The sequence below is a fragment of the Limanda limanda genome, chromosome 14, assembly GCF_963576545.1.
Source record: "Limanda limanda chromosome 14, fLimLim1.1, whole genome shotgun sequence".
In the NCBI taxonomy this organism is placed as follows: Eukaryota; Metazoa; Chordata; class Actinopteri; order Pleuronectiformes; family Pleuronectidae; genus Limanda; species Limanda limanda.
The window spans coordinates 10,540,076-10,566,929 of record NC_083649.1 but is presented as its reverse complement, the minus strand read 5'-3'; the positions used below and the strand labels follow the sequence as shown (position 1 = coordinate 10,566,929).

Here is a 26,854-nt window from a genome sequence, read left to right as displayed (position 1 = left end):
CAGGTCACAGGACATATCAACATAAGGCAAGCTGTAGTTCTAGTTAACATTCGATTGGGGAAAAGCTGCATTCAAAGGCCTCCTGCTGCATAAACAAAATGATTGAGCTTTGAAAATATACAAATTTCTTTTGATTATGTAGATGCATGTCTGTGAATTACCTGAATCTCTGTCTAGCTTTAAACTGAATATTTCAAATTTCCATAAATGTCTGTGTTATGTCTGCACCTGCCTGCCTCTCTACTCTCAAGGCTTTCTCACTCTAAGCAGCGTTCATTTTGCATCTTCAACTTCATTCATCTTTTTTTGCTGACAGAGATGGTGGGCGTATGCAAATTTAACCCTTCATTAGTCAGCCTAAGCCTCCACCACCAGCAGCAGCAGCAGCAGTGGCAGCCGGGAACATGTTCTCTCATTCACGTCTCCGAGTCACCTGTTCTCCGACATCACGCAGCCTGTTGGCAGCTGGGACCCCCCCACCGACCCCCATGGTCAACCTAACATCCTTAATAGCACAAACCTCTGGGTCTGCATGTGAAGTTGCTCACTCAGTGTTTAAAGGACGGCAATAAAAGATGATATTGAATTTATTCAACAAAAGGGCTTTGGGGTGTAGACCTGCCCACACACTGACCCCGGCTGAAATCCCAGGATGTGAGAGGACATAATCTTATCAGTGATACAGTGCAGGGGAAAGAAAAAAAAAAAGAGAAATCAATTCAAAACTGCTCCACTTTAGTTGAGGTCAGAGCCAATTCTCTGCACTGGTTGCTAGCGGGCAGTAATATAATGCCAATTCAATGATAGGAATCAATGGCATGTGGTAGCAGTCAGTCATGTTGGCGAGTTGTAATCTCTCCCTCCGCTTCATGTGACACAAAGACTTATTTTCATGAGTTGTGTCAAGCCAGACCTCGAGGTGCACGTATCGAATTTCAGCGCCTACTGTATTTTGTGTGAAGTTTGCTGTCATTCGAATGGCGAGGCTAACCCCGGCTCCCTCTTTCTCTACTGTATCGTATGAAGAAGCCTTTTTTATTTGTTTCAAGTCCAGTAAATTCACTGGAATGAATGAGTGAAATTTTCTTTGTCATTCCTTTCACGGCACCGAAGCGCAGCATCTACTTATCTACTTAATCTCTCGTTTCACGTGATCGAATGCATTTGAAAATATCTTGTGACTTCTTTGTCTTTTTTAACCAAGTGAGGTAATGTGAAATCTCACAAAACAATGCGGCACATTGCAAAAATTATAATTTGTCCTTTTTAGAAAGTGAATCTGAACTTCATCCAACTAACTTTGGAGAGTCAGAGCTCTTCTGTGCAGCAGTAGGATGTTTAGGTCATTATACAACATGTTTATGGTCCAGACAAATATTTACGTCGCTCTGGTTAAACCTGTTGTTATGTAACCAATTTCTGCAAGTTAACGCTGCTTGTTCACACAGCAGCGCAAAAGGAAAGTGACAATTCAATCCGACAGTTACATTGGCACAATTGCACTCTTGCATATTATTATGATATTATTTTCGAGTGGTGAGAGAGTAAAGTGGGCTTCTCTGTCAATTGGCTGTTGTAAGAGAGAGAGAGAGAGCGAGAGAGAGAGAGAAAGACAGACTACGTTGTGGGGGAGGCGAGGCATTAAGGTGCTAAATGAAAGCTAATTACATGAGGGCACCAGGGGAAATGGGTGCTGTGTGACCCCAGGCCCTGGCCATCTATCTGATTTAAGACACACAATGTGTCAGCAGCAAATTGAATCTACAGGGAGCAATTGAAGGTTCCCTGCAACACACACACAGACACACACACACGCACACAGACACACACCGTCCACCTTCCTTGTGCTGAGGTTAGGCTGTACAACACACACTTACAGGCTTTAGCGCAGCAGTGTTAGAATCCCCCCTTCAGGTTCCTCAAGGGTCCCCTTACTCTGCAAGCCAGAGACTCTCCACATCTCATTAATATAATATTGTTCAAAGATGAGCTGCATGGACTGAAGCATTCGTTACAGGAGTTAGTTTGTAGCACTAGCAGCCAAGTAGAATTCATCAAACGTTAGATTGTGAGGTGAGAGTACGGTTTCACAGAGTAAAAAATGCATAAAAAAAAGTGAATTTATGTTTCCGTTTTACTTAATTCAAGCTCTATACATTGGGTATTGAGTGTCTTTTCTTTTTATTTGTCTCTATTTATGATAAAGTTTATTGTTTAACTGTTTAAATTTGATTTTGTAATGATTTAACTAATGAAAACAATTATTTTCATATTGCAATATTCTTCAGGTAGGTTAGGTTTATAAGCAACAAAAAAGTATTTTAATATTCATAACCACAATTTTGTGGTATTTTGCTGATAAGAATGATGCAGTCGAATCAGGTCAAATGTAAACATAGCGCACATCATTATATCCCGCACATATAAACACAAAAAGCACTGAGTCCTATCAGCAATATCAGTTTTGACAGTTTGCTCAACTGGACAATAAACATGCTCTTGTTGTATAACTCACATTGAGTCTAACAGGGATAAAGTTGAAAGATTATGTCATTGCCCTTCATTGTATTCCCTGTGGTCGACACCATGTGGCCCAATTTCCTGTAAAGCTCCACATTCCAACGATATAGCTACACTCCAGAGATTTAACATGTGACCTCATCTAGCCTAAACCGTAACCTTCTCAGAAAGACACAGTGGACGTTTTGTCCCCCGGTCGGCTGCTCTCATTTGCCCTCTTATGCTAAGTATTCACATCGACGTTCATCCTATTAACGAGATAGCATTAATCATGTTGTTAAATCTTATTTAGTAACCTTGATTTATCAGTTTTTAGCCACTTGTTATCATCCGTTTTTGACAACACAATATCCTCAATATCTTTGACATCCGCAGATCATCACAACATGATTCCAGTAAGAGGAATATAAACAGTGATATTGAATTATTTTGTGGCCCAGAGGAAAGGTCTCTCTCTAGCTCCAATCTTTCTTGTTCATGGCTGCGGCCCGGAGCCCAAATTTGATCCCTCGTCACTTCTGAATGTGTTTTATATGTTTCACATTTTCCTGATGTCAATTAAATGCAGTGTTTTGCATTGTGTTGTGTCTCTAATAGCGCAGTGTTAGCGAGCTCTGTGGGAACACGATGCATCTTAAGGTTAGAGAGAAAATATGCAATCAGGTGAAAAGAAGGCGGCGGAGCAGACCAGTCATTTGTTTCAGTATCTGAATTAAAAGTCCCCTGGTCCACTGCCAGTCACAGTGGAAATAACTGTTAATGAGACGTCATCCTGGCTCCGTTGCTTATGATTGTTTATGAGCATCTGAGTCCATAGACCAGAGAGAGAGAAAGTAACACAATGCAACATGTGGGAGAAATAGCACAAACAACTGTCACTCTGTGTGTGAGAGGAAGTCAAAAAGCCTGGTTGGATTATAAACCTGTTTTTCTCCAATATTAGCTTTCAGTTCTCCTGCTCTTTTTGTACAAATAGCTTTGATTTCAAGAAGTAGGCTCGCAGGAAAGTCATCTATCCTTCTTCTTCTATCATCTAATGCTATCTCCCTTTCCTGCAATTGCTCTGGAAGTCTGAAACCACCTCTTTTGTTAGGATTACATTTTCGTCCATTGGTCATCTGAGGCTCCAGCTAGTCTCAATCAAACAAGACGTGAAAGATGCCAATAAACGGAATGTTACAGCAAAAAATGCGTAGTTTGTCATCGGCTTGCAATTTGACAGGTATGAGTATATTCGAAGCTAGTGTTCCTGTTCCTGCCTTCCTTTTGTCAATTTATCTTTTACTTCCTGATCTGCTAACTATTACTATGGTTTCGGTTTTGAATATGTTTCCTAAAAAAAAACAACTTCAGGTTAGACAAAGATCAAGTTCAATAGAAACCATTGGGAGGAAATGGATGTGAACCGCCCAGGTCGTAGAAGTTGTTGACTCATCCATAAAAACCAACGTCAGCACCAACAGGTTTTTCAGCTCTGTAACATTACTCGCTCCGCCTCTGACACGGAACAGTCATAAATCGTGTGGCCGCAATGACTTAGGTGAACGTGGGATTTAAACATGAAGCCAGCGTTGCCTTGTTAACAGTGAATCTACATCAAATAAAATAAACTAAACAACTGAACCAGATCAAGGCAAAACAAGAGATTAAAAATAGGCTAATGCAGTGAAATGACGATTGAAGTGACAGCAGTGTGTAGGAGATGTAGAGACTCAGATGTGAGGAGGGGTGGGAGTTTATCATGTGTGAGAGAGGGAGAGACAGAAAAAGAGAGAGAGAGAAGAAAAGAGGGAGCCATCACACAATCACATGATGATTTCTGAAACAAGGGCAGCTTTATAACTGTGCTCCTCTGTAGCAACCAACGGCACCGCTCAGTAATTCAAAGACCAAATCAACATACACACACACACACACACATTCACACACACACACACACACACTGTACGCTGTGTACGCTTGTCTCCGGGTAGGTGAGTTGGATAATCCCATGACTCGCCTGACCTACTCCATACTCCCAGCCAGTAGTGACACCGGATTGGCTGAGAGGTCGAGCGAGAGGGGGGGGGGCCTGGTGGTGAGTGGGGGTGTAGTCGGCCCGAGCAGCAGCGGCAACACACATATTATATAACAGGCAGATGAGGCGGGGTGAGGGGAAGAGGAAGAGGAGGGCAGAGGGAAGGGGGAGGGGGGGGGGAATAAGCAATGAGAGAAAGACAAATGTGATGGAAAGAGGAAGTGAGAGCAGGGAAAGGCAGGAAGACAAAACCTACATTAGAGGAGTTAAAATTGCACAATGATGATTTAGAAAGGCAAAAAGAGAAATAGGGGAATGGCCGTGGATGCATTCAGGGCTGCACAGAATTACCAAATGAGTTTTTTGTGAAGAAAGTGCTCAAAGAATAATGAACATATTTGAACATATCTGCATCACGCCTACCACCTGTCACCAACTATTTCTGATACAGCATTTCATTTATCTGTCAGTTATGATGGACTTGCATACATGCGGTGTGTTAATGCTGAACAATGGCTCGCTGTCGACGTGATCGTCATAACAACAACAAATTGTCCTGCTTGGGACACACAACGTAGCTGGGACCGAAGCTTATGCCCCGTGCTCACTATCAGTAAACTGCTGAAGAGAAGTGTGTTAAAAATCCACACACACCAGGTTAGCCAGCCGTCTCCCGCCTTCTCTTTTTCGATTGGCTAGCGGCGGCACTGACAGTTTGTTTCAACCCGATCTGATTGGCTGATGCCTCCGTTGCATCATGAAAAGTTGAAGTCTGCCTAAGTTCTGCCACACGCAGCAGGAAAACAACACAACAGAACGACAATGCAGTTCGACAATGCACGACGTCACCCCATGTGTAATAGCAGTGTTTCAGCTGAACCACAGTTACAACAGAGTCTTTGTCTATGTGGTGGGCTTGTGTGTATTTGCAGTGCAAGTGTTCATGATGCCTTCTACATTAACTTTGTTTTTCTTCTATTCAAATATGTGATATTGATTATTTTAGTTGCAGTGTATCGAGGGATGCCCTTCAGATAGACTAGAAGAAAAGTTCATTTTATTGTAAAAGTTTTTTCCAATTCTCCAACTTTTATTAATTTACTATGAATGCTACAATATTGATTCCTCTGATACAACATGCTGGTTCAAATTAATTGGAGAAAGCCAAGATCTGTGTGAAATGTAGGCAGTGGTTATTTAGTGAGTAGTTTAGTTAAGACTGCACGTTTTGTAAAACATCTACTTTGCTCAAACTGTGCTTTTTACAACAAACAGGGAAATGCTACTTAAAGTTAAAAAGTAACTTTAAGTTGTCGTGACTCAGGGAAGTTGGTTGAGAGAGAGGATGGTGAGATCTGAGCTCAGGGTTTGTCTCTTTTGTCCGTGACATATTATCTGTGGCTTCGATTTGTAAAGCTCGACAAGTGGACTATTATTCAGTCTGTCCCTGCTTGGGAGCTGATGCTAGCTAACCAGCTGTGTGCAGATATCAGGCGCAGGCCTTGCCAACACAAACAGTGCAGATGAATTAGTGAGCAGACTTTCCTGCTCCGTCTGTGATAGTCGGAGCATCTGCTACTGACAGTCCGAGTGCATGGATCGCATTCATTCGTTTTGAATATGAATAATGATGGCACCTTTGTAAGTGTCCTAGTGGCTCGGCTGTGTTGGATATGCAGGTCAAAAATAAAAATACAAATGTGTCTTGTGGTAGTCATCATAAGATGTTTTCACTTGACACAGTTTTTTTTTCAAGGAAACAATAGTTGCTCACTTGTTGAGTGATCAGAAATCCAAGTTTCCACGATAAATTCTGAGATGTAAAGATGCATTCATATCTAATGTAACTGAGTTATCACAAATCAAATTAAATCAAATTGGTAGATCAGTGCCAACAGCCAACCTTGTAAACCAATGGAAAACCTTTCTAAGAACCCACTCTCTATTGGAGGAGACTGAGCATTCAATATGGATTCATATGGTTCATTATTTGCTAAGGTGCATAAATATCGCATTCAATATGCAATGAAATATACATTTCTGCCTCTCAGGCTTTGTCAGAGCTTTCCAGAATTAAAAGAAATGAGAAAAACAAATCAAAATGTATTTCACATGAGAGAAGAAACTCCCACGTGAGAGATGTGGTGTTCGTTTGAAACCCACACAGGTCCCTGTGTTAAACTTATGACAGCAACATGTGACGTCCCTTAATCTCAACTCACATGCACAGGCACATGTGTGTCACACATTTCACATGTGATTTTAACATGTTCGAGCATGTGAAATTCATGTGGTCTTTTTTTGAGGGTAACCACAAACCGAACAATAGACTGTGTGTAACATCCAGTGTCACAAACCCCAATGAAGGAAAATCATTTAAGTGCCTCAGACATAGTTCCCATGAGAGAAAATATTTTTTTTTATCAAAGGGTACAGATACAAGACATTTAGTGACACGTGACTTTAATTGAAGACGAAACAAATCTATTCCCTTCATTCCCTGCAGTTCTCTCAGATGTTTACCATAATGTGCTTGACCCAGTCGATCAGTTTCTATATTTGTGCCGAGCCTCAGCACTGGGACGGTTTCTCTCCAGCTCTTTCTCCCACTCTCCGTCTCATACCTCCTGCTCCCTCACGCCAGTCCCATCAAGCTTTGATCTTGATGGAAAAGTTTAGCTCATAATTGGTTCCCACTGTATTTTCTGGTTTGCAGTTCCCCAGTGACACAGCAGGTCAGCCCAGTTCACAGAGTCGTCCTTTGGAGACCGTTTGTTGTGGAGTGTCATTAGCGCCGATCAAAGTTATTTATTTATAGATATAATTATATTATCTGGTTAAATTTAAACTAGAGCTATTTGCTTTGTCAGTGTGTTGTTGTGTTTTGTGCATTTAAAAACCCAAAGTCTGCGATAGAGGGAGCTCCTCCGCCCCATAGGAAACACTGACTTCCTCTTCATTTGCATAATAAACACAGTTAATAGCGGTTAGTGTAACAGAGCCAGGTAAATTGATAGCAGTGGCCAACATTTCCTACCTGTACTGGAAGTGGTTGACCAATCCCAACAGAGTGAGCCAGCTGGCCAATCAGAGCAAAGGGGGTGGGGGTGGGGGGGGGGGGCTTAAAGAGACAGGAGCTCCAACCAAGTGTTTCAGACCCAGGCTGAAAAGAGGAGCTGCAGCATTCGGACAATATGAGTAAATGCGAAATGTCTGAACATTGGCACATAAGAACCCTTTTGAAGTAATAATCCAAATTAAAAATATGATCCTGAATGTGACCATAATATGTTGGCAGTTGTTTTTTTCATGTACATTATTGTGAATATTTATTAGCATTTGGATAGAACTGGAGAGAGAAGTTTATTTCTGACTTTCAGTTATGTATTACGCACTCTAGAAATATTTGTGCATTCTTAACAAAGACCTGCAGGCACACACTGTCTGTAGCGGCAGGGTTTCGTTTGATTTATTGTCTTATTTTTAAGTCTCGCTGCCAAGGCCCTCCAATATTTCTGAACAGCCTCTTGGTTTTGACGCATATTGTTTTCATGTGTTCGCACAGAGGATCCTGTTTGTAGGCAGACGTGACTGGCAGCATGCCTCGAAACCCTCAGCACAGACTCGCTTGCTCAGACTTTCTTTTCATTTGCATTTTGAAAAAATGTGTTCACACACGTTTGGGGGAAATGTGGGCAGAGATAGCGCAGCAAAAAAGTGCAACCTACTTTTTCCTGTGTATTCACGTGTGTTGCTTAAGTTTCCCCTGATAGAATTGGTGATAGCGTGTGTGGGCGTCTTTGCTAGATTAGAGTTTGTGTGTGTGTGTCTGTCACTGTCTGCAGTGTGAGTTAGTTTCGGATTTGCTCTTGCCCATCAGCACACACAAATTACTTTTGCTGAGTGTGTGTGTGTGACCAAACAAAAGTGCAGTTATTTATTACAGTGAATCATCCAGTATGAAGACAAAACTAATAAGGCCTGAAACTGTGCTGCGTGGCTCAGAGCCATGCTTGTTGACTGAGTGAAAGGACGAGCGTGGAAGTTAGAGCAGGAGTCAGTGGGTGGGTGCTGTTTCAATTCATACTCCACCCTGTGGTCATTTTACACTACCAGAATAAAAGCTTATTGAATTATGTATCATGTGACAGGTTTTTTTAGCTCTGGAATGAACATTAAAATACCCAAATAGTCATTAAAATGAAAACATTAAACATTAGAGTGGTACTCATGAGAGAACATACTTCTGCCAAGGCCCAGCAGTCCTCTCACTAAACCCCATTTAAATTCCTTAGATCACAATCTTTATTTGGAGCTGCACCATAATGGACACAACCATGAATATGAATTCACACAACATCCCTGATGTTTTTCAAGAACAAGATCCTTGAAATTGTTCACTGACAAATCTATAAAATTTTTTGAGAATGCCCATTTTTCGCAATGTTAAAGAAAATGAAACCATGGATCTGCACCAAAGTGTAATTGGTTCTTATAGGGCCAACATGGCAGCGTTCCCCCAAGTGGTGTGTTAATCTGTCCAGTAGTTTTTGCGTTGTCTCGCAAACAAACGGGCAGGTGAAAACACAAGTTAGTTCAAGTATTGAAGTGTAGCTCTGACTGATGAAACAAATGCAGTGTACAGTAATTGCCTGAAATTGCCGCAGTTGGGTGGTTGGCGGCCGTGTCTGGCTTCAGTGTCTGGGGAGTCTGTTGATAGAGCCATCACAGGTCAAGCACTGCCCCAGTAATTAGTGTTCACAGCATCCAGTCCGACCGTAGCTGCTTCAAGTAATGAGAGAGCCGGGGAGATGAGCAAATCACCGGACACCGCAATCCTCGTCCTTAACTCAACGGAGGACAGCTTCCATACACACCCCCATTATTACCTGACTGACCATCCTGAGTGAAGTGTGGTACATATTAGGCATACAGTCTCGTCACAGCCTGTGCAGGTCATGGTAGGCAATGTGATCACTGTGGGAATTCATGTTAGTATTTCTCTGAATCTTATAAATAGCTTTGCACTGAATAGAGCCTTATGTTACAGCAAATTCACATGTGGCCATCCGGGCGCCTATATGAATGTGTTCGTCTAAAAATGAGGAAGGGAGTTAAAAACAGTCAGAGGTTGTGGCTTGGAAGAGTTTCTGAATGAAGCGCACACAGTCATTTAGGTGCAAGTCATGCAACCTTCATGGTCTGAGGTTGACTTGTGTATATTGGATGTTTGAAGAAACCTAGTGCACTGGTGGAGTTTGGACCACAAAAGCTAGTCCTCTTTAAATTGTCATTGCGGTGCCATACTGTACTTTTGTTTAGAGCCAAAATAATGCATGGATTCTTTGAATATACAGGGGATGGTATTTCTGGATTTAGCTTCTCTCTCTTCCAGACTCTGGGAACGAGCTCCCTGCTCTCCCTTTTCCCACTGTGTTTATGCCATCTTCAAAACAGAGCGATTGTATATTTTGTCCAGACCTCTGCCAAACCTGTCTTCATGTGTCTGGAATGATCTGGGCCCGTTCACTGTGAAGCCGGGTGATATAAACATAGCTGGACGCCTTCCAACATACAGCACCTCTACTCCCCTTGGTCGCCGTCCAGTTTGCACAAGCGAGTGTTGTCTTTCCAATGACCATGAGGCACCAGCCACGGTGAAGTTGGGTCGTGCTTGTTTTGCGGTTACGAGTGGGGGGGGGGGGGGTTGCTCCTGGTCTGCGTGTCTGGACGCTAAATTTCCTTTCACGCGCTACTACAGGGTTCTGTAGCTTTGAGGCCCGGCACAGCAAAAAGAAAGGCAGAAACAACACTTGGCAGCATTAGTCGATTACAACATCGAAATAGCTATAGGTCTGAATGTCAAGTCATTATCGAGCTTAGCCAGCCAGCTCTGTTACATAATTCCCATATACATTCCGACTAGGGCGCTGTAAAAACAATCAAGGGGGAAAACAGAGGGAAATTTAAGACCCTCTAATGCTGTCAAATTCCTGGCGTGGATCGTGGAGCAGTGTCAGTCTAACACTAGTCTGGAGTCTGGCCTCCACGCGCCCCTATAACCTCACATACTCTCATCTGACATGCTGACAATTTGCCTGCGATACCTCTGACAAATTGGTCTCAGTTGCCTGGTTAAGCTTCACGCTGCTGCTCAGGTGTCTCAGTTGCTTTAAGTCTAATTATAGACGGCCGGGGATAATGACGGCTTTGTGTGCGCATGTTAATCTCTCAAACAAGTTATTTAAACCAGGCTTTCATTTGCATTGCAACACAAGTGTAGGCTCGGGGGTGAGATTAGGACTAGGTTTGCTGCTGTGGTTGCACTGTTGAAACACCTGTCATGGTTCAGGATGTGATTCCGGGAGGCAACGTACGTTTTTTAACGTTTTTGAGTTGGGGAAGTCGAGCGTCCCCAGCGTTAGCAGCACTCTCTGCGACACATGTAATGCATATCGCTGGCAGTTTTATGATGTGTGAGGAGCCCAGGAAATGAGACAACCCATTCTTCGAGGAAGGAATGTATCTTTTTTTAATGTTGTTGCCTCTGGCTCTGAGTCAAGTGAGGTCATCGCCGCCGAAGATGTGGGGTCAGTGTTGCGTGTGTTGAGAGGCGGCAGGGGAGGCAGCTGTCGGGGGGGTGGGAGGACGGGACTGTGTCTATCAGGGCTGGGGACAGGTGATACCAGGCACTGCAGCAATATTCTTGAAACAATCAGTTGTTATCGTCACTTTGAATTGCTGGTATGGTTTTAAGATTGTGATACCACTCCAGGAGATATACAGGGCAGAGTTGCACAATGCCCCCCCCCCCCCCCCACCTGCATTCAGAGGTGAGGAGCATCAGGTCAGAGCTGGTCAGAGCCGGTCAGAGCAGGAGTAGGGTTTTTGCAGAATGTGGGTGGGAATAAGGTATAACTCATAAACATTTACACACGCAGAAACAGACCTGCTCAATGTCAAGTGCACTGGTGTGACCAGGGAAAATGTTTAGTCGCACTTGACAGATTTCTGGTCACATGATTGACCGAAATGTTCACACTCTGAAGCCTTGTTTGGAACTGCAGAGGATCCGTCACCAGCGGTGGTGATTCACTGGGTTTCACTTCTACTGAGCTGCATTCGTGAAGGGACGAGCCTCTGCTACTTCAGCTTCAGTAACTCATCACAGTATCAATCTAAATTTATTTTATGGGTGTGAAAAGGTATGAGTGTGTCCCATATTCTCAGTCAAAGTTTAGTCTGAGTCACACTTGACCTTTCACAGTTTTGACAGTTTATAACTTTGTAGTTTACTTTGTGCACAAAAACTCAACAATGATCTCTCATATTTAATGTTTTTTTTCATGCGGTTTACAACAGCACATATCCAGGATCCAGTCTCCCTGTAAAACGCTAATGGGTTACAATGGTGACTTAATCAGCTTCTTTATTGTCATTTGTAGAAATGAAAGTTGGATTCTCCGTGTTTCATGTTATAAAAATCCATTATGAGAAAAAATAACAACTTCTATTCTGAGGACACAAAAACATTCATTTTAAAAAATTGTTGCCAACATCGATAATCAATTAATTATATTTACAATTTCCATTTTTTGGAATCTATCATTTCTATATCCAGACTGCACGTTGTCAAATATAATATTGTTCATTTCATTTTGTTCAATTCTGTACTTTATATCAGCAGTAACATTGAAAACCTGTCTTTCAGAGAAGCAGCATCACAATGGAAATGTTTATCAGTTTTCTTTATTAAACTTTTCTTACATGGAATTCATACAAAATCCTTCCTTCAGTCTGCAAATATTCTTGTATTATTTTCTATATTTATAACTCAATGAATATCACAAGTGAAATACAGGAAAAAAGATGGAACAGAACTATCATGTTTATCAGTTTTCTGATACTTGTTAGTTAAGGTTTTCCTTAGTAGACTGCATCTGTCATGTCTCCTATCATCCTCACAATATTCCATAGAGGCTTTCTATACTCACAAACCAAGCCTATGCACACTTTCTTGAATTTGCCACAAACATCTGTAAGTCACCCGTCTTCACATTTCTCTCTTTCTCCTTCTGCTCATTTTCCAGCTCATCTCCCAGAACAGGAGAGACCAGCAGCTCTGCAGCGGCAGGCCAGTCCAAGCCCGGCGGTCAGACCCATAAGATCTGCTTGGTGTGTTCGGACGAGGCGTCGGGATGCCACTACGGTGTCGTGACCTGCGGCAGCTGCAAGGTGTTCTTCAAGAGGGCCGTCGAAGGTTGGTTCCACTTTCCTGCTTCCACTCCCTCAATCAATCACTCCATCATTCACCACATCCTGACAACCGGCATGATGACAAATGATAGGGTTCACACCGGTGTTTCAAAGCCTCTGCACACAACCACCAGACGTCTCCTTAATTACCCCGACTGACTGGACCTGGTCAGGTTGAAATAATTGGAAATATGGGGGGAATTCATGATGTCATAAAACTCAAATCCAGTTTGTCCACACCCACACAGTCTTTAGAAGAGGTCTAATCAAAAAGCACGTGCATGGGCGGTGTATAAATGTGCAGAGGCTTCAAGAAGCACGTGGCAGAAATGTCTCTTTTTTTCATTTTGTACCAAGTATTCCTGGCCACATTAACACAAGGTTTAATCACATTTGCATACATTCTTTATTTATACATTCACAACCTTGTACATGTGCCCCTACTAGCAGTTAACATCAGTTACACTTTGTTCCAAAGACTCTTTCATTTCAATTACACAAGGTCATCTCTTGAGGCTCTTCTCTGACGCAGGAATACAAATCTAATCCCGTCTCACAGTCCGATGTCAGAGTGGAGTAGTTGTGCTTTTGTGGACACACATCACGTAGTCGCTGTGCAAGTTTGAATCTTGGTTCTCGCATGTCACCGCCTCACCTTCTCTTATAATTTCCTCTTTGTCCCGAAAACAACCAGGATCAAAATTACAGGCAAAAAGTTATTAATTTTGAAATATTACAACTACCATAACAATTTCCCATTAGCACAGGTTCGCCTCGTATCTTTATATGTTAATCTTAATACAGTCATTCAACTACAGGACTCAGATCATGTCTCAGGCAAGACGTTTACGTGTCAGGTTACGTTTGTGCTAAATGCTTTCTGCCGTGCATTCCACCGCCCCAGCTCCGCTCCTCTTCCATAAACGGATTATTGCATACACATTCATAAACAATGCACTGGGGAACAGTTACCAAACCACTCTGTTTATTTTATTGACCCTGCTCTGCTACAGTTAGAAGACCTACAGCCTGTTTTCTTGCCACACTCACTATCTGCCTAGTGGAATAATAGAATTAGTGACCAGACTTGCTGCAGGGAAATCAGTTCTCTGAATGTAAGTTGATGTTGTGAACATGGATATAACAGCTCTGGACTCAAATGTGACCGGTGGTTAATAATGTCTGCATTTTTTTGTTTCCTCTCTGCAATGAAATATTATTTTAGGCTACAGAAGATATGTAGAAACGTGTACAAGTATATAAGCAAGCACTTGAAATGAGCCGCTACAGTGAATGTTTAGAGTTGTATGATTGCTAAATATTATCCTGTAAATCAGCTGTTTTGTTGTGCAGTGTTTCTCCAGGCACTCAACTGGAAGTGTGACTTTTATTTTGAAAAGAGCTGCCGAAAGAAGCACTGATATATGATATTCTTGTTTTTCTCCCCCCCCCACAACACTCCATTCTCTGGTCCTTGTCTTTATGGTGAAGGATGGAGAGCACGACAAAACACAGATGGTAAATAACGCACTTTTATTAATAATAATAATAATAATAATGTGAAGATGATGATGATAATAATGATGATAATGCTGATAAAACTATGGCCTCTGATTTGCCAATTTCCCTGTATCTTCCTTCAGCACTTAAATAAGACCAGTCTGTCTCGACACATATAATGGGCAGTCTCCTCTGCCAACTCTCTGTTGATGCATGCAAATGTAATGATTTGGTAATTCAAATCCGAGTAAATTGCCTGTGAGGGATTTTTATTTCTTTTTTTCTCTCGAGTTTCTGCTTGGACCGCTCCACCTCATCATCCTCGCAGGTGGCCGAGCAAATAATTGCAATCACAGCCTGTTACGAATTATCCCCATATCTTTGCACTTGACCCACATTAACCTCCTCAGTTCTGATGTCAGAAATCTCCTGTTTTCTTTTTTCTTCAGTTTTTTGTGTTTGTGTGTTTCATTGACTATCTGTGTTTCCCTGCTTCTGATGATCGTTGTATTGAGCCCGTGTCTTGGTTCCTGTCAAGGCAGTGACAGACATGTTAAAACAATCATTTTCATATTAATCAACTCGTATCAGTATTTCAGTAGCAGAAAGATGTTGCCGTCCTTGCCTGTTACAAGTTCACATATACAAGCCATAGCTTGCTTCTTAATTAGAAGCCTATCAGATTAATTAACGGCCCCGGTTGGAGCTGCATACCTCTGCCAAGTTCTTATAGTCTCCTTTAATTCATTCAAGCTGCAACGAATTGCACACACTTAAAGTAATCAGTCCCCTTAATACGCCAAATTTTGTTTTCATCAAGATCCAGGAATTATTCTCTGGAGAAAATTTTAAGCTTTTAAATCTCGCAACTTTAGGGAAAGAAATTCCTGGGCATGCCCCGTAATCCAGATTCAGACCAAAATTGAATAGGTTCTTCCCTGACTCATACTGCATCCTTTCCTAAAGTTTCATCGTAATCTGTCCAGTCGTTGTTCGTGAAAGTTGAACTGTAAGAAACTTGGTACCTCCTCACTCTTACAGTGCAAACCCCTCATTGTTCGACCCCCACCATGAGTGGGAGCTACAGAGACCAGCCCGCACTGAGGGGGCTGCCAGGTCCTTGTTAGCAGATCAGGGCAGGATAAGGGAGAGAGGATATCAGTGGGAATCAGCTGGCACTTTTGACACCACAGATGGCTGTTTACGCCGTTGTTTGCAATGTCTTCCTGTGATATCAGTGATGGCTGCAACTGGCACCCCCGAGGCTGCTATCTTGTTGTCACACCACCAGTCCTGCAGATTAATTCCCAGTCTCTGTGGACTATGATTATTCTTGAGTTTCAAAGCTGGATCCCTCTGTGATTTTGACAAATGTCTCTATAATATAATATAATATAAATAATATAATATAATATAATTTTAATGCCACTACTATAATATTAACTTAATTATTATAAGTTTATAGAATTTTGCAAAAATCAACTCAAACACTGACGTGTAAGTGTAATACTGTGAACGTGTGCAGAAGAAGTATTTGAGATTTAAATATAATGGGAATGTGACTACAATAAATACAGGACCCTGCTTCTCTGAAGTATCATTAAGCTCAGCTAATCATTTGCTTGATGTCCCACATTCATTGTTTGCAGGTACTCATGTACATGTATGTCAGCGGCTATAGTATGTTAAGTATAGTCACTTACTGTGGGCGTAGAAGAGGGGGGGGTGATGTAAAGGCCTGCATGGTAAAGGAAGTTGTACCTGAAGCGACTAACTGTTAGTGCGGTTTGACAGAGGTCTGAAAGCCTTGAAATGCGCTGACAGCCTGTCAAAGATAAACCTGTCAAAGTTTGCCTGTCGCAGCTCAGACATGAAGACAGACTCAAACTAGAAGAGCACTTGGAGAGCTCACCTCTGCCACTCGATTTGCCACAGTTCAAAATGTTGAAGTCAAAGTCTTGACATATCTGTGTTACTATTAGAGATCTGTCAAAAGAGCTTGTACCTCACATATTGGTAGTTGTTGCAGGTTTTAAATTGTACAGTTCAAGCAACTGAATACTATCTTCCCCCTTATAATACATATTTGTATCCACAAAATCTCGATCGTTCTCCAGAACTTCACCACATTTAATTTCTGGTCATAGTTATTACCACAGCATGTCATTGATGTGCCGGATAGACTCACAAAAAGTCCCCTCATCTCCCAATGTTGAATAAGGGGAACAGATCCTGGTTCTGCACCCTTAATCAATTCTGCTCAAAAGTTCATGTGTTCTTTCTTGGCCCAAACTGCATCCGTCGGAAAAGTTTTGAGGAAAATCAGTTATCTGGTTATTACTTAATCCTGCCAACAAATACATTTTGTTTTTATTACATACCAGGCTTTCGTCAAAGCAGTATGTGTGAACGGTAAGTGGACACATACAGAGGCATGACAAGTGAAGTTTCTATTGTATCGTCCAGTGTGATGATCTCTGAATCATGTGAGAATATCACACAAAGTTTTGAGAACATTACAAGGTTTCCATGCTGCTATTTTTATTTAACATATCCTCTGCTTTTGCCACAGCTCACAGACTAATCGCTGTGTTTATCTGTTCTATAATAAGTATTGCTATTATTAAAGAAGTGACTAATGCGTGGGCTTTACCTGACCTCTCCATAGCTGCAGTCATTGGGGAGTATCTTGTAGTTTAGTCACGCAGTCAACCGGAAGGGGCACATGGTCTTTTTACTTTACTATTTTCAAAGCAAGAATGCTGCTCAGATGAAGGCTGTGATACGATCGTGGGTTTCTCCCGCAGAGCTTGAGCTGAAACAGTTCAAGGTAATTAGACCTGATGTGAGATGCAGCGTGGATCCTTTCAGTTCGATAACCAAGTGTGGAAAAACACTGCCAATGTTTTGTTGTTTTTTTCTCTAAATTTCCAAATTCTACAGCAGCTTCAATGCACAACTTTCATTTCTATCCATCTTTTTTAGGAATCAAGTAGCTGAAGATACTTAACTAGAGACCCCAGCAGCCGTATAGAGCTAAATATGGAGGATGGTCAGACATAAGAGGCAACTAAGTTGTGATCGTAGTTAATTAGGACAGTTTGATTTCAGAACAACTTCTGTCTTTTTGTGAAACCTAGAAAATAGCTCTCGTGATGCAACGTCCCTTCATTAATTTTCTCCATTAGATTGATTATGTCTCAGTCTGAACTCAAGAGAATGTGTTGATGCTTGAAAAATAAGATTCATGTGACTCTCCTCGGGCTCCGTCAGACAAGTACTGTATGTACTCGAAGCAAATACCCTGCTGCATGAGGCCCAGGCTCCTTCTGCCAAACTGACATTGTAACATGATGTAAAATAGATCATCCTGCAATGTGAGTTAGGAGGGCCTAGCAAAACACACTTTGATCTCGTAGGGTTTTTCCATAAAAATGTATTTCAATATTTGTGCCACGTTGGTGGACAAATATCTTAAAGCCACGTTAGAATCATCACATGTGTGTTATTGTTCCGGGAGCTTTTGACATTTGAAAGGCTCAGGAGACAGCACGGGTAACAAATGTCCAACAATGACATGCTTAAGAACAGAAAAGTACTAGTAAATAGAAATAGATCATATCAAGTTAATGAAGAATGCGTGGGATTTTCCATGACATTCTTAAGGGGATTCAGACTGGTACTGCGTGAATACAGAGGTCCTCCTGGGGCCATGATATGAGTCATTCAGCCCCTATAACCTGAGTGATATTGTGTTCTTGGATCTCACACATGTATTCGTGGGTATTGACCTCTGTCAGGCTGTCCCCTTGTCCCTAATCCTATTTCTGATCTTCATGGACGAAATCTAATGCTGCGGCTGGGAGGGAGGAGAGTGGCTCTGCTATTTGCAGATGATGTTGTTTTGTGGCCGTGACCTTCAGCATGTTCTGGATTGGTTTGCAGCCAAGTGTGGAGTGTCCACCTCTAAGTCTTAGGTCATTGTTCTCTGCTGTAAAATGAGAGATTCCTTTCCCTTCTAGTGGAGATTGATATTCTGCCCCAAGTGAAGGGTTTAGGGGTCTTGCTCAGGAGTGAGGGTAGGAAGTAGCCGTAGATTGACAGAGGGATTGATGAGTTGTCACATGACAGAGCTGAGTTCGAAGGCATCGACTTTCGATTTTCAAGTCAGTCCATGATTAAACCATCGCCTCATGGTGATGAGCGTTGAGTATTGACTGGAAGAATGAAATAGTAGATACGAGTGGATGGAATTGATTAACTCCACAGGGTGGCTGAGCTCAGCCTTAGAGAAAGGATGAGGGTAGGTAAGTCCCAGATCAGCAGGGGCCTCGGACTCGAGCCTGGAGGAGCTGCAAACGGTGGTTAGGGAGAAGACGGCCTTTGTTTACCTGCTGCCTCCATGACCTGACACCATGTGAGTGAAGAAGATGGATAGTTGGATGGAGCAGGAAATAATGAGCTCGGGGGGGAGAGAGAGACTATTGAGTGGGGGGACTAATTCACTGTTGGGGTTGATCTTTTTTATCAGATTTCATTAAATTAGTTTCTGTGAATAGTGGCGCTTGTGCATCATTGACATACAAAACGTTTCATGACGTTAACAAACGCACAGTAAATTCTCGCCTCTGGTCAAATATCTCCTGCTGTCTCTTATTAGAATTCACTTAATTTAATCACATTTTTGTCCCGGGTTTATTTGCCCGCATCCTGATTCCATAGGGTAGTGATTCTCAGTTGGTAAAATAATTATTATGAGAAAAGAAAGCATTGTGGAACATTTTAGATTCTAGGTCATGTGCCACAATGGGGAAGTTGGCCACGTTAACAATATCTGATTGTTCGGCAACAAGAAGTCATAGTTGTAGATCGTGCCGTGTGTTTTAAGTAAAGCTGCCAACACCAGTGGGACACCACAGGTTTCTCAGACTTACTGTAGAATCAAAAGGTGGTTAGTGTGGTCAAAATACAAACTGCTCAGCCTAATCCCGCTTAAACCCACTTAGCCTGCTAACGTCTCCCTTCTTCCTCTTCCTCTTCCTCTCCCCTTCACAGGCCAACACAACTACCTCTGTGCAGGAAGGAACGACTGCATCATAGATAAGATCCGCAGGAAGAACTGTCCAGCCTGCCGCTTCAGGAAATGTCTTCAAGCCGGAATGAACTTGGAAGGTAAACAGGCCCGGCTGCATTCAAAAGGCAGCGAGCGCTCACATACCGGCTTTAGAGTCCCAGAGAAATGGAAGTTCAAGTGGATTCAGTTTTTCTACTTTAGCGTGAAATCACGTGAATTCTGGGTGAAATGGAACATGTGAGTGGGTTTTATTTGACATGAGGGGGGGATTTGATTGGACACTTAAAAGGTTTGCATGGCTTATCAGCTACAGGGTAAAATGGATCAAGTGCAGCGCAGCCACATTCTATGTAAACCCTGCAGTTATACATGTTGGGCTGGATTAGCCAGTCACCACAAATTACTTTGGGTGTAGACACTCCTCAGAAGTAATAGAAGTAGTTTATGAAAACAGTAATTTTACGAAACGATCGACAATATACATATACATATATGCGCATATATATTACAGAACAGTTATGATAGGGATAACTATTTATCACATTTAACTCTTTTATTGTCTTTTGTCAAGACCAAGAAGAAGAACTTAATCAAACTTTGCTAACCAGCTTTCAAATAAGACTTTAACTAACTTATTTAAAAAAATATTGAATCTGGGAAGATTCAATTACAACAGTAAATCCAAAAAAAAACTTCAATCAAAACAAACATTCAATATTGTACAGCCTTTTCATATTTTAAAATTATACAAAACTATATTTAATTTACTGTAGAATTTAATGAATTCCTAAACCAGGGGTCAACCAGGACAACATCTTAGCAAACATATGCTCTGTTTGTTTGTTTTTGCTAAAAGTTTGTTTTTCCAAAACGCCAGCGTTTGTGGGTTAAAATTGTAAAATAAGGATTTTATTTTGATTTCATTGTTTTACCGGCGAGATTTAATGGAAACACGTTGGTAGGAAAGGAAGAGAGAGAAAAATAACATGCATTCCAACATTAAACCTAACCCGTTACATCACTGTGAATGTTCTTTACAGCATCAAAGCCTGGGTAATGACAGGGGAAGGCAGTGATGAGCAGAGCTGCTCGTTTTTACTGAAAGAGCTTCTGCTTTCACCATTCCATGAGAAAAACATCACTGAATACATTCTCTCTCTCACAGGTCGGACTCTTACGTCAGATCTAATGTCTCCGCTCCCGTATGATTATCTGGGATTTTAACTTTCGGTTGAAATACAGTAAAAAAAAAAACAGTGACAGAAAGGAAAGCAGATTACCTGCATGCCTTGAAGATCTGTTTTTAATTAGTGGTTTCGATGCTTTCAAGGTCGGCCGATTTAAGAGCGATAAAGTCAGACCTTGAGATATGTGAATGAATGGCCTCCAGGCGACAGTAGTGTCACGACTCTGCAATCTGCCGCAGCTCTTTGGAAAACGTGTGTCGAAGGGAAGCGTAGAATGTGAACACATCTCTATTACACAAAAATAGAGCTACAATTTTGAAATAAACGATCTCTTTCATCGTGCCGTGGAAATGACTGACGATTGTCGAAACCTCATGTGCAAGTTCTCCCGAGTGTTTCACGGCTGCACTGTGGTCGTTCAGTATCGTCTGCACGAGGGTCTATGGAAGTGGTTCTGCACACGCTTGCTTATGTAAATGGCTGAATGATCAATGCATAATGCATCCAGTGTTAAGTCCAGGCCTTGGATCACCTGATGATCTTTTCACCTGATGCTGCTTCAGAGGATGAATGTTAAGGGACACAATCCAGCAACGAGGGACCATCGGGGTTGAGGTGGAGGAACACGGGAAGCAACAGGTCGGGTAACACATCTGCCTCAAGTGCCTGGAACCTGGTGCTCCTGTTGTTCCCAGCTGAAGCTCCCTCGGGCCAGTAAACTGTTGTCAATCGCTTGTACAAATTAGTGTTGAGTGAGATTGCATTCAAGCCGTGCTGTGTTTGTTTGTCAGGCGGAGGTGAAGGTAGTTTCACATGGGGGGGGCGGGGGGAGAAAGACAGAGAGAGGGATTTGATGGACGTCGGTGATTCAGCAGACAAACTCCCACCGGAAAGGCTCTTAGTTGCCATAGAAACACCAGGAGAGGAAATTAAAAAAGGTAGAGCGTAGGAAAAACACGCTCTTTCATGATAACCTCTCACCCCCTGACATGTTTTGCACATTTAGTGGGAGAAAATGTCAAAATGACTCTTAGATAATCTACATATGGTGAGGAAAAACACAGCTATTTGCCACCGCTGTTGTTGCGCTCAAGAGAAACTACATGTACATGTGGGGGGGGGGAAATGGCTCCTCTGAGAAACGGAAAAGGTTTTGAGGACTTCGCAGGTAAATTACTGGACACCAACCACCTCCTTGAATTCTTCTTTCCTTCTCCTCAGAGAACACGGGTTCCTTTTATTGTTGTTATTCTTGTCGATCTCCAACAATCCAGCCAATTAGTTCCAATGACTGCTGCACTTGTTTCAGTTTTACATCAGGGTTAAAGTATGAGGTGGGCTCAGGCCAAAGGGGCAGAGTGTGTTTAAAGAGCTGGGGACTAAGACCAGGTGAGGATATTTCCTGATGTGATTGGTGGTCGTGTTTAGACTAGGGAGGGAATTTTTTTTTTTTCTCCCATAGATACTGTGACTCATTTCTCGATGCATCATACGATACATACCTGGTACATTTACTTCTAGTGAAGTCTCAGTGGAAATGGGCATGAGAATAATATGGTTGAAAGCATATTGGGGTGTCAGCATCTGCAGGAGACTGATATGGATTTTTGGGGGCGATGCCGATTCAAAACATTCTAGATATGGATACATCGGCTGATAAACCTCTTTAAAAGAAAATTGGTAATAATTCGATTCCTAAGATGAAACCCTCATGACGAAGGAATAAAGTAGAAGCTTGATATTAAATATAAAGAACTTATATTAAGAAAATAAACAAAACATTTTTAGACATGAAATGTAAACGTAGATGCACATCTTTGCTGTGTTGTTTATTCTGTAAAATAATAGTTTTGATGTTGTTAAACCCTCAAATCAACTGATTTTTTATCGATAAATCCATTGAGCTCTAATTCTGAGGCATTGCCTTGGGCTGTGGGAAATAAGAAAAGCAAGGTTTTATTACTAAATATAAATTTGCCAAAACCCTATTGAATTTAGTTTACTACCTTCAGGCAGTCACTAAGGTTGAAGATCCATTTAGCTCTTTCTGAGTTGTTTGTTTCCTAAAAAGTACAAAAACTAAACAAATTCACAACAAAGCGACTGTCCCTGCTTCCCTTGTCCCCTTCCTCCCTTTCATTTCCTCTGCTCCACCTCTCCCTCCAGCGAGGAAAAACAAGAAGCTGATCAAGATGAAAGTGCAGCGGCCCCCCGGAGCGCCGGAGCCCACCAGCAGCATGCCGGTGTCCGTCATCCCCAGGATGCCCCAGCTGGTGCCCACCATGCTGTCGGTGCTCAAAGCCATCGAGCCGGAGGTCATCTACTCGGGCTACGACAGCACTCTGCCCGACACCTCCACGCGGCTCATGACCACCCTCAACAGGCTGGGGGGGCAGCAGGTCATCTCTGCAGTCAAGTGGGCCAAGTCACTGCCAGGTAATAAAAAAAAATCCCCCCCCCCCCCCTGTGTTGCCTGGGGTGTGCTTTCGATGCAGAACGCTGCTCAGGCCAAGTGTGTCCCTGACATTATTAACAGGCTGAAATCGAGTCTAATGTGCAGCGAGGCGAGATAAACCAGTGGTTTGGGGGGGGGGGGAGACACACACGTTCAGCCATTTGTTATTTTTATCACAAGCAGCTGGTCAAGGAAGTTACATCACTTAGAGATCAAACTGGGAACATTTCATTTGGTTGTGCACGGCAACCCTTTGCAGACTACGGCAGTGCGTTCACTTTCACCCTCTGGTCTGACGAGCATCTGTTTGTCAGCTTGTTACCGTTCATCTGAAGACGTGAAGAACAGGAGAAGCCGCGAGTTCAGTTCGTGAGAAAATGCAAAATATGTTACGTATCCCACGAAGGTTTGGATCCATTAGATTAAGGCTCTTCGGAGTCGTGCTGATGAATGAGGTGCAGCAACTGAGGATATTAGCAGATCATACCTCATCAGTATGGGATTGAACATTAACTCCAAGTTGTAATAAGTTATATTTACATTTTTTGTCAGTTCATGTTGTAAACATTGCTAAAGATAACGGCCGGGTATTTGAAGGCCTCTCGTTTCCATGCCACAAAAAAAGGAAACACCAGGGTTTGGACATGTTTACCACCCATGCTGGTCCCTGCTCATGAGAAAGGAGTCACATGACCCTGTAATCGCTGCAAGTATTCGCTCGGAGATTTTCCCTTCCCGCTGTAATTGCTGCTGTTGGTCACGGCGAAGATTTAAGATCAGATTTCTCCGAGAAGCCGTAACCTTTTTTCCCTTTTTTGCTGCGGTAGATTTTCTTGTGTGACAGTGTGTTGAGCGACAAATCTGGCTCCGGTCTTGTTGTGTGTGTGTGTGTGCGTTGTCGGCTGCTGGCGGCCGGCCAAGGTGATAGTGAGGAAAAGCTCCGAGGGGGGGGGGGGAGGGGAGGCTCTTACATAACAGCGCAGGTTTCAAACAAATGCAATGTGAAAGGACTTTTTCGTGTGCAGTTCCACTTTTGAAAGTTTCGACAGTGGGGAAACAACACAACTGTGGTTTGAATCCAATGTGAACATCGACTTAACTACATTGTCCTTTTCTGTTTTGTGTAATTGTGTTTTAACGATTACATTTCCTGCTCTTCTGTGTATTTCCCCTGAAATTTAGATTTAAAAATATTGTGTGTTTAAAAAAAGCATCATGAATAGATGCATCATACAACTTAAGATAACATGACAAATATCATCATCACCTTAGAATTATTTTGTTGCCCAACAACTAAACACCCAAAATAAATGATCCCTTATAATTTGTTGTTAATATGTGTTTGTGTCTTTCTCTCCCTGTCCACCGTGTCTAGATTTTCTTTGTAATCGTAATAATAATAATTTCTTCTGACCTTCCTAGGTTTCCGCAACCTGCACCTGGACGACCAGATGACTCTGCTGCAGTGCTCCTGGCTCTTTCTCATGTCCTTCAGCCTGGGCTGGAGATCGTATGAGCAGTGCAACGGCAACATGCTCTGCTTCGCCCCCGACCTCGTCATCAACCAGTGCGTACCACCGCCAGCTGTTGTGTGTTTCTGCAGGCCGCTCTCCAGCGCCACATTCTGTTGGCTGGTTGCTTATTCGCGTTCGCTCATTTCGGGGTGTCGGGCTCGAGTCACACGTTTCTGTCAATGACTCAGATTGAATAGAGGAGAGGGCAAGTCGTAGGTATGGGGAAATTTCGAAACTGAGATTAGTTTATGAGCAAATTTAACTGATACTGAGAGGAATTTATTAGGAAATTTAACTGAAACAGATTCATTTATGATCAATTTAAGATAAAGATACATTTATTTATCCCAAACACATGCACAGACATGCACACTCATGCAATGAGGGAAATGTAACCTCTGCTTTTGACCAATCTGGTGCAGGACACACAGAGCAGAAAGCAGTCATGTACGGCGCCCGGGGAGCAGATGTTGGGGGAGTAAGGTGCCTTGCTCAGGGGCACTAGACAGGGTAGGGAGAATCCTCTTGGATTTTTGGACAGATCAATCCAGGTTCATCTTTTTGTTGTTTTTCCGTGGAGTCGAACCAGAGACGAACCAGAGACCTTTTCTGCCCACAGTCCAAGTTTCTGCCACTAGTCCACCGCCTCTCCTCTAGTCCACCGCCTCTCAATTTAGACTGAAACTGAGAGGAATTTATGAGTAAATTAGACTGAAACTGAGATTAGTTTATGACCAAATTCAACTGAACCTGAGAGGAATTTCTGAGGAGATACAACAGAAACAGAGATGAATTTATGAGGAAATTAGATTAAGACAAAGAGGAATTTGTATAGGGAAAATGATACTGAGACAGAGATGATTTCATGAGGACATTAAAGTGAAACATAGAGGAATTTCCTGGTAACTTTAATTCAAACTGTGCTGAAGCCGAACCTCCTTGCTTGCTGCCTAACCCGCAGACATAAGTGGAATTGATCTTTGTATCTACTTCTCACGTAGAAAGGTGTAAAGTGTTTTTAAAGCCCTGTGGTTGAATCAGCTCTTATTTGCTTATTGCATTAGCACATTCCTCATGCAGCCATGACCTCAGTTCTTCAACAGTGAGAAAATGATTGTGTCGGTCACAGACTCCAGTCTCTGGAGGAATCAGGATCTGCTTGTGATTTGAAGGGTCAGAATTCAAACACTTATAAAGAGGTGAAACAACATCATCTCAATCCTTGAAAACTCCCCACGCCCTTATGCACTTTTACTTTTACTGTTTTTCTCCAAAACACCGTTATTATATTTAACCATAACTGCTAACCGAGGGGAATCTCTGGGGCTATAGCTAGCCTGTGTTCTGCTAGCTTCTGTTTCAGCATTTTTCTAAAAAGTAGTTCAAGACAAATAAGTTACTGGTGATCGGAAGAAATCATCATTCAACAAATACAAGAACTACAATAACTAGGCCTGGGTATCGTATATCTTATATCGATGATTATACGAAACCGGACAGTTTCCCATGAAATGATGTATATTGATGCTTGATGGAAATATTGTAATTACCATTCAATGTCCAATATAGGAAATTAATAAGTAATAATAAAGTGTTTATATGCATCAGTGTTCCATTTGCAAAACCAAATACACATTCATGGAAGTAATCAAAATTATGATTTAAAACAAGAACTGTCAATTATCACTAAGTTCAACATCTAGAGTTTATCAATGTAATCAGCAATAAGTTTCAATATATTTTACCACTGAAACACATCTTGGATTCTTCAGTTTGCTGAACACTCGATGAGGTTCTGTTCATGGCTCTTGAGTTTATATAACCACTGACTCTCGTGCAGCCATTTGGAAGTTGTCTCAAAGTGCAGACCCTTTTAATTTTTGTCTCATACATGTATGTAAATGTTCTTTACTTTACGCTAAACGACAACGACCCAACAAACCTGCTGAACTCGTTCTTGTTCCTGAAAACCCGCAAATAGCTCACTTCTCTCTTAAATACCTAGAAAGAGAGATCTGAGCTGTGACCTGCATACTCAAAGAGATCTGAAAATAGAAGTGAAAGGTGAAGAGGCCACGGCTGGTGTAAAGCAATGCTATAGAGGCTTCTTAGTTGCTTAGCTCGCTTTATTGAATGCCCGTGTCTCACAAACAAGCGTCACTTATATACGTCACTTACATGCGCCCGTAACTCCCGTATAACTACGGTTAACGCGCAGGCGCATTAAACTACCGTATATGACAGCTGGTAGCGCTGAAGCTGGTCAGAATGAATAAAAGGGCGATAAACCCAAGGCCACAAATCTAGAGAATGTGCATCGATATTGATTTC

General features: G+C 42.1%; 1 protein-coding gene across 2 annotated transcripts in view; it reads left to right on the top strand.

The window, feature by feature from the left end:
- Positions 1 to 26,854, top strand: part of LOC133019988 (glucocorticoid receptor) — a 62,326-nt gene that overhangs the window by 31,834 nt on the left and 3,638 nt on the right. For both annotated transcript variants that reach the window (XM_061086586.1, XM_061086587.1), the window contains exons 3-7: positions 12,628 to 12,797; positions 14,285 to 14,311; positions 19,349 to 19,465; positions 22,721 to 22,990; positions 24,432 to 24,576. In XM_061086586.1, coding sequence (XP_060942569.1) covers positions 12,628 to 12,797; positions 14,285 to 14,311; positions 19,349 to 19,465; positions 22,721 to 22,990; positions 24,432 to 24,576 — 729 coding nt within the window. The remainder of the gene's footprint in view (positions 1 to 12,627; positions 12,798 to 14,284; positions 14,312 to 19,348; positions 19,466 to 22,720; positions 22,991 to 24,431; positions 24,577 to 26,854) is intronic.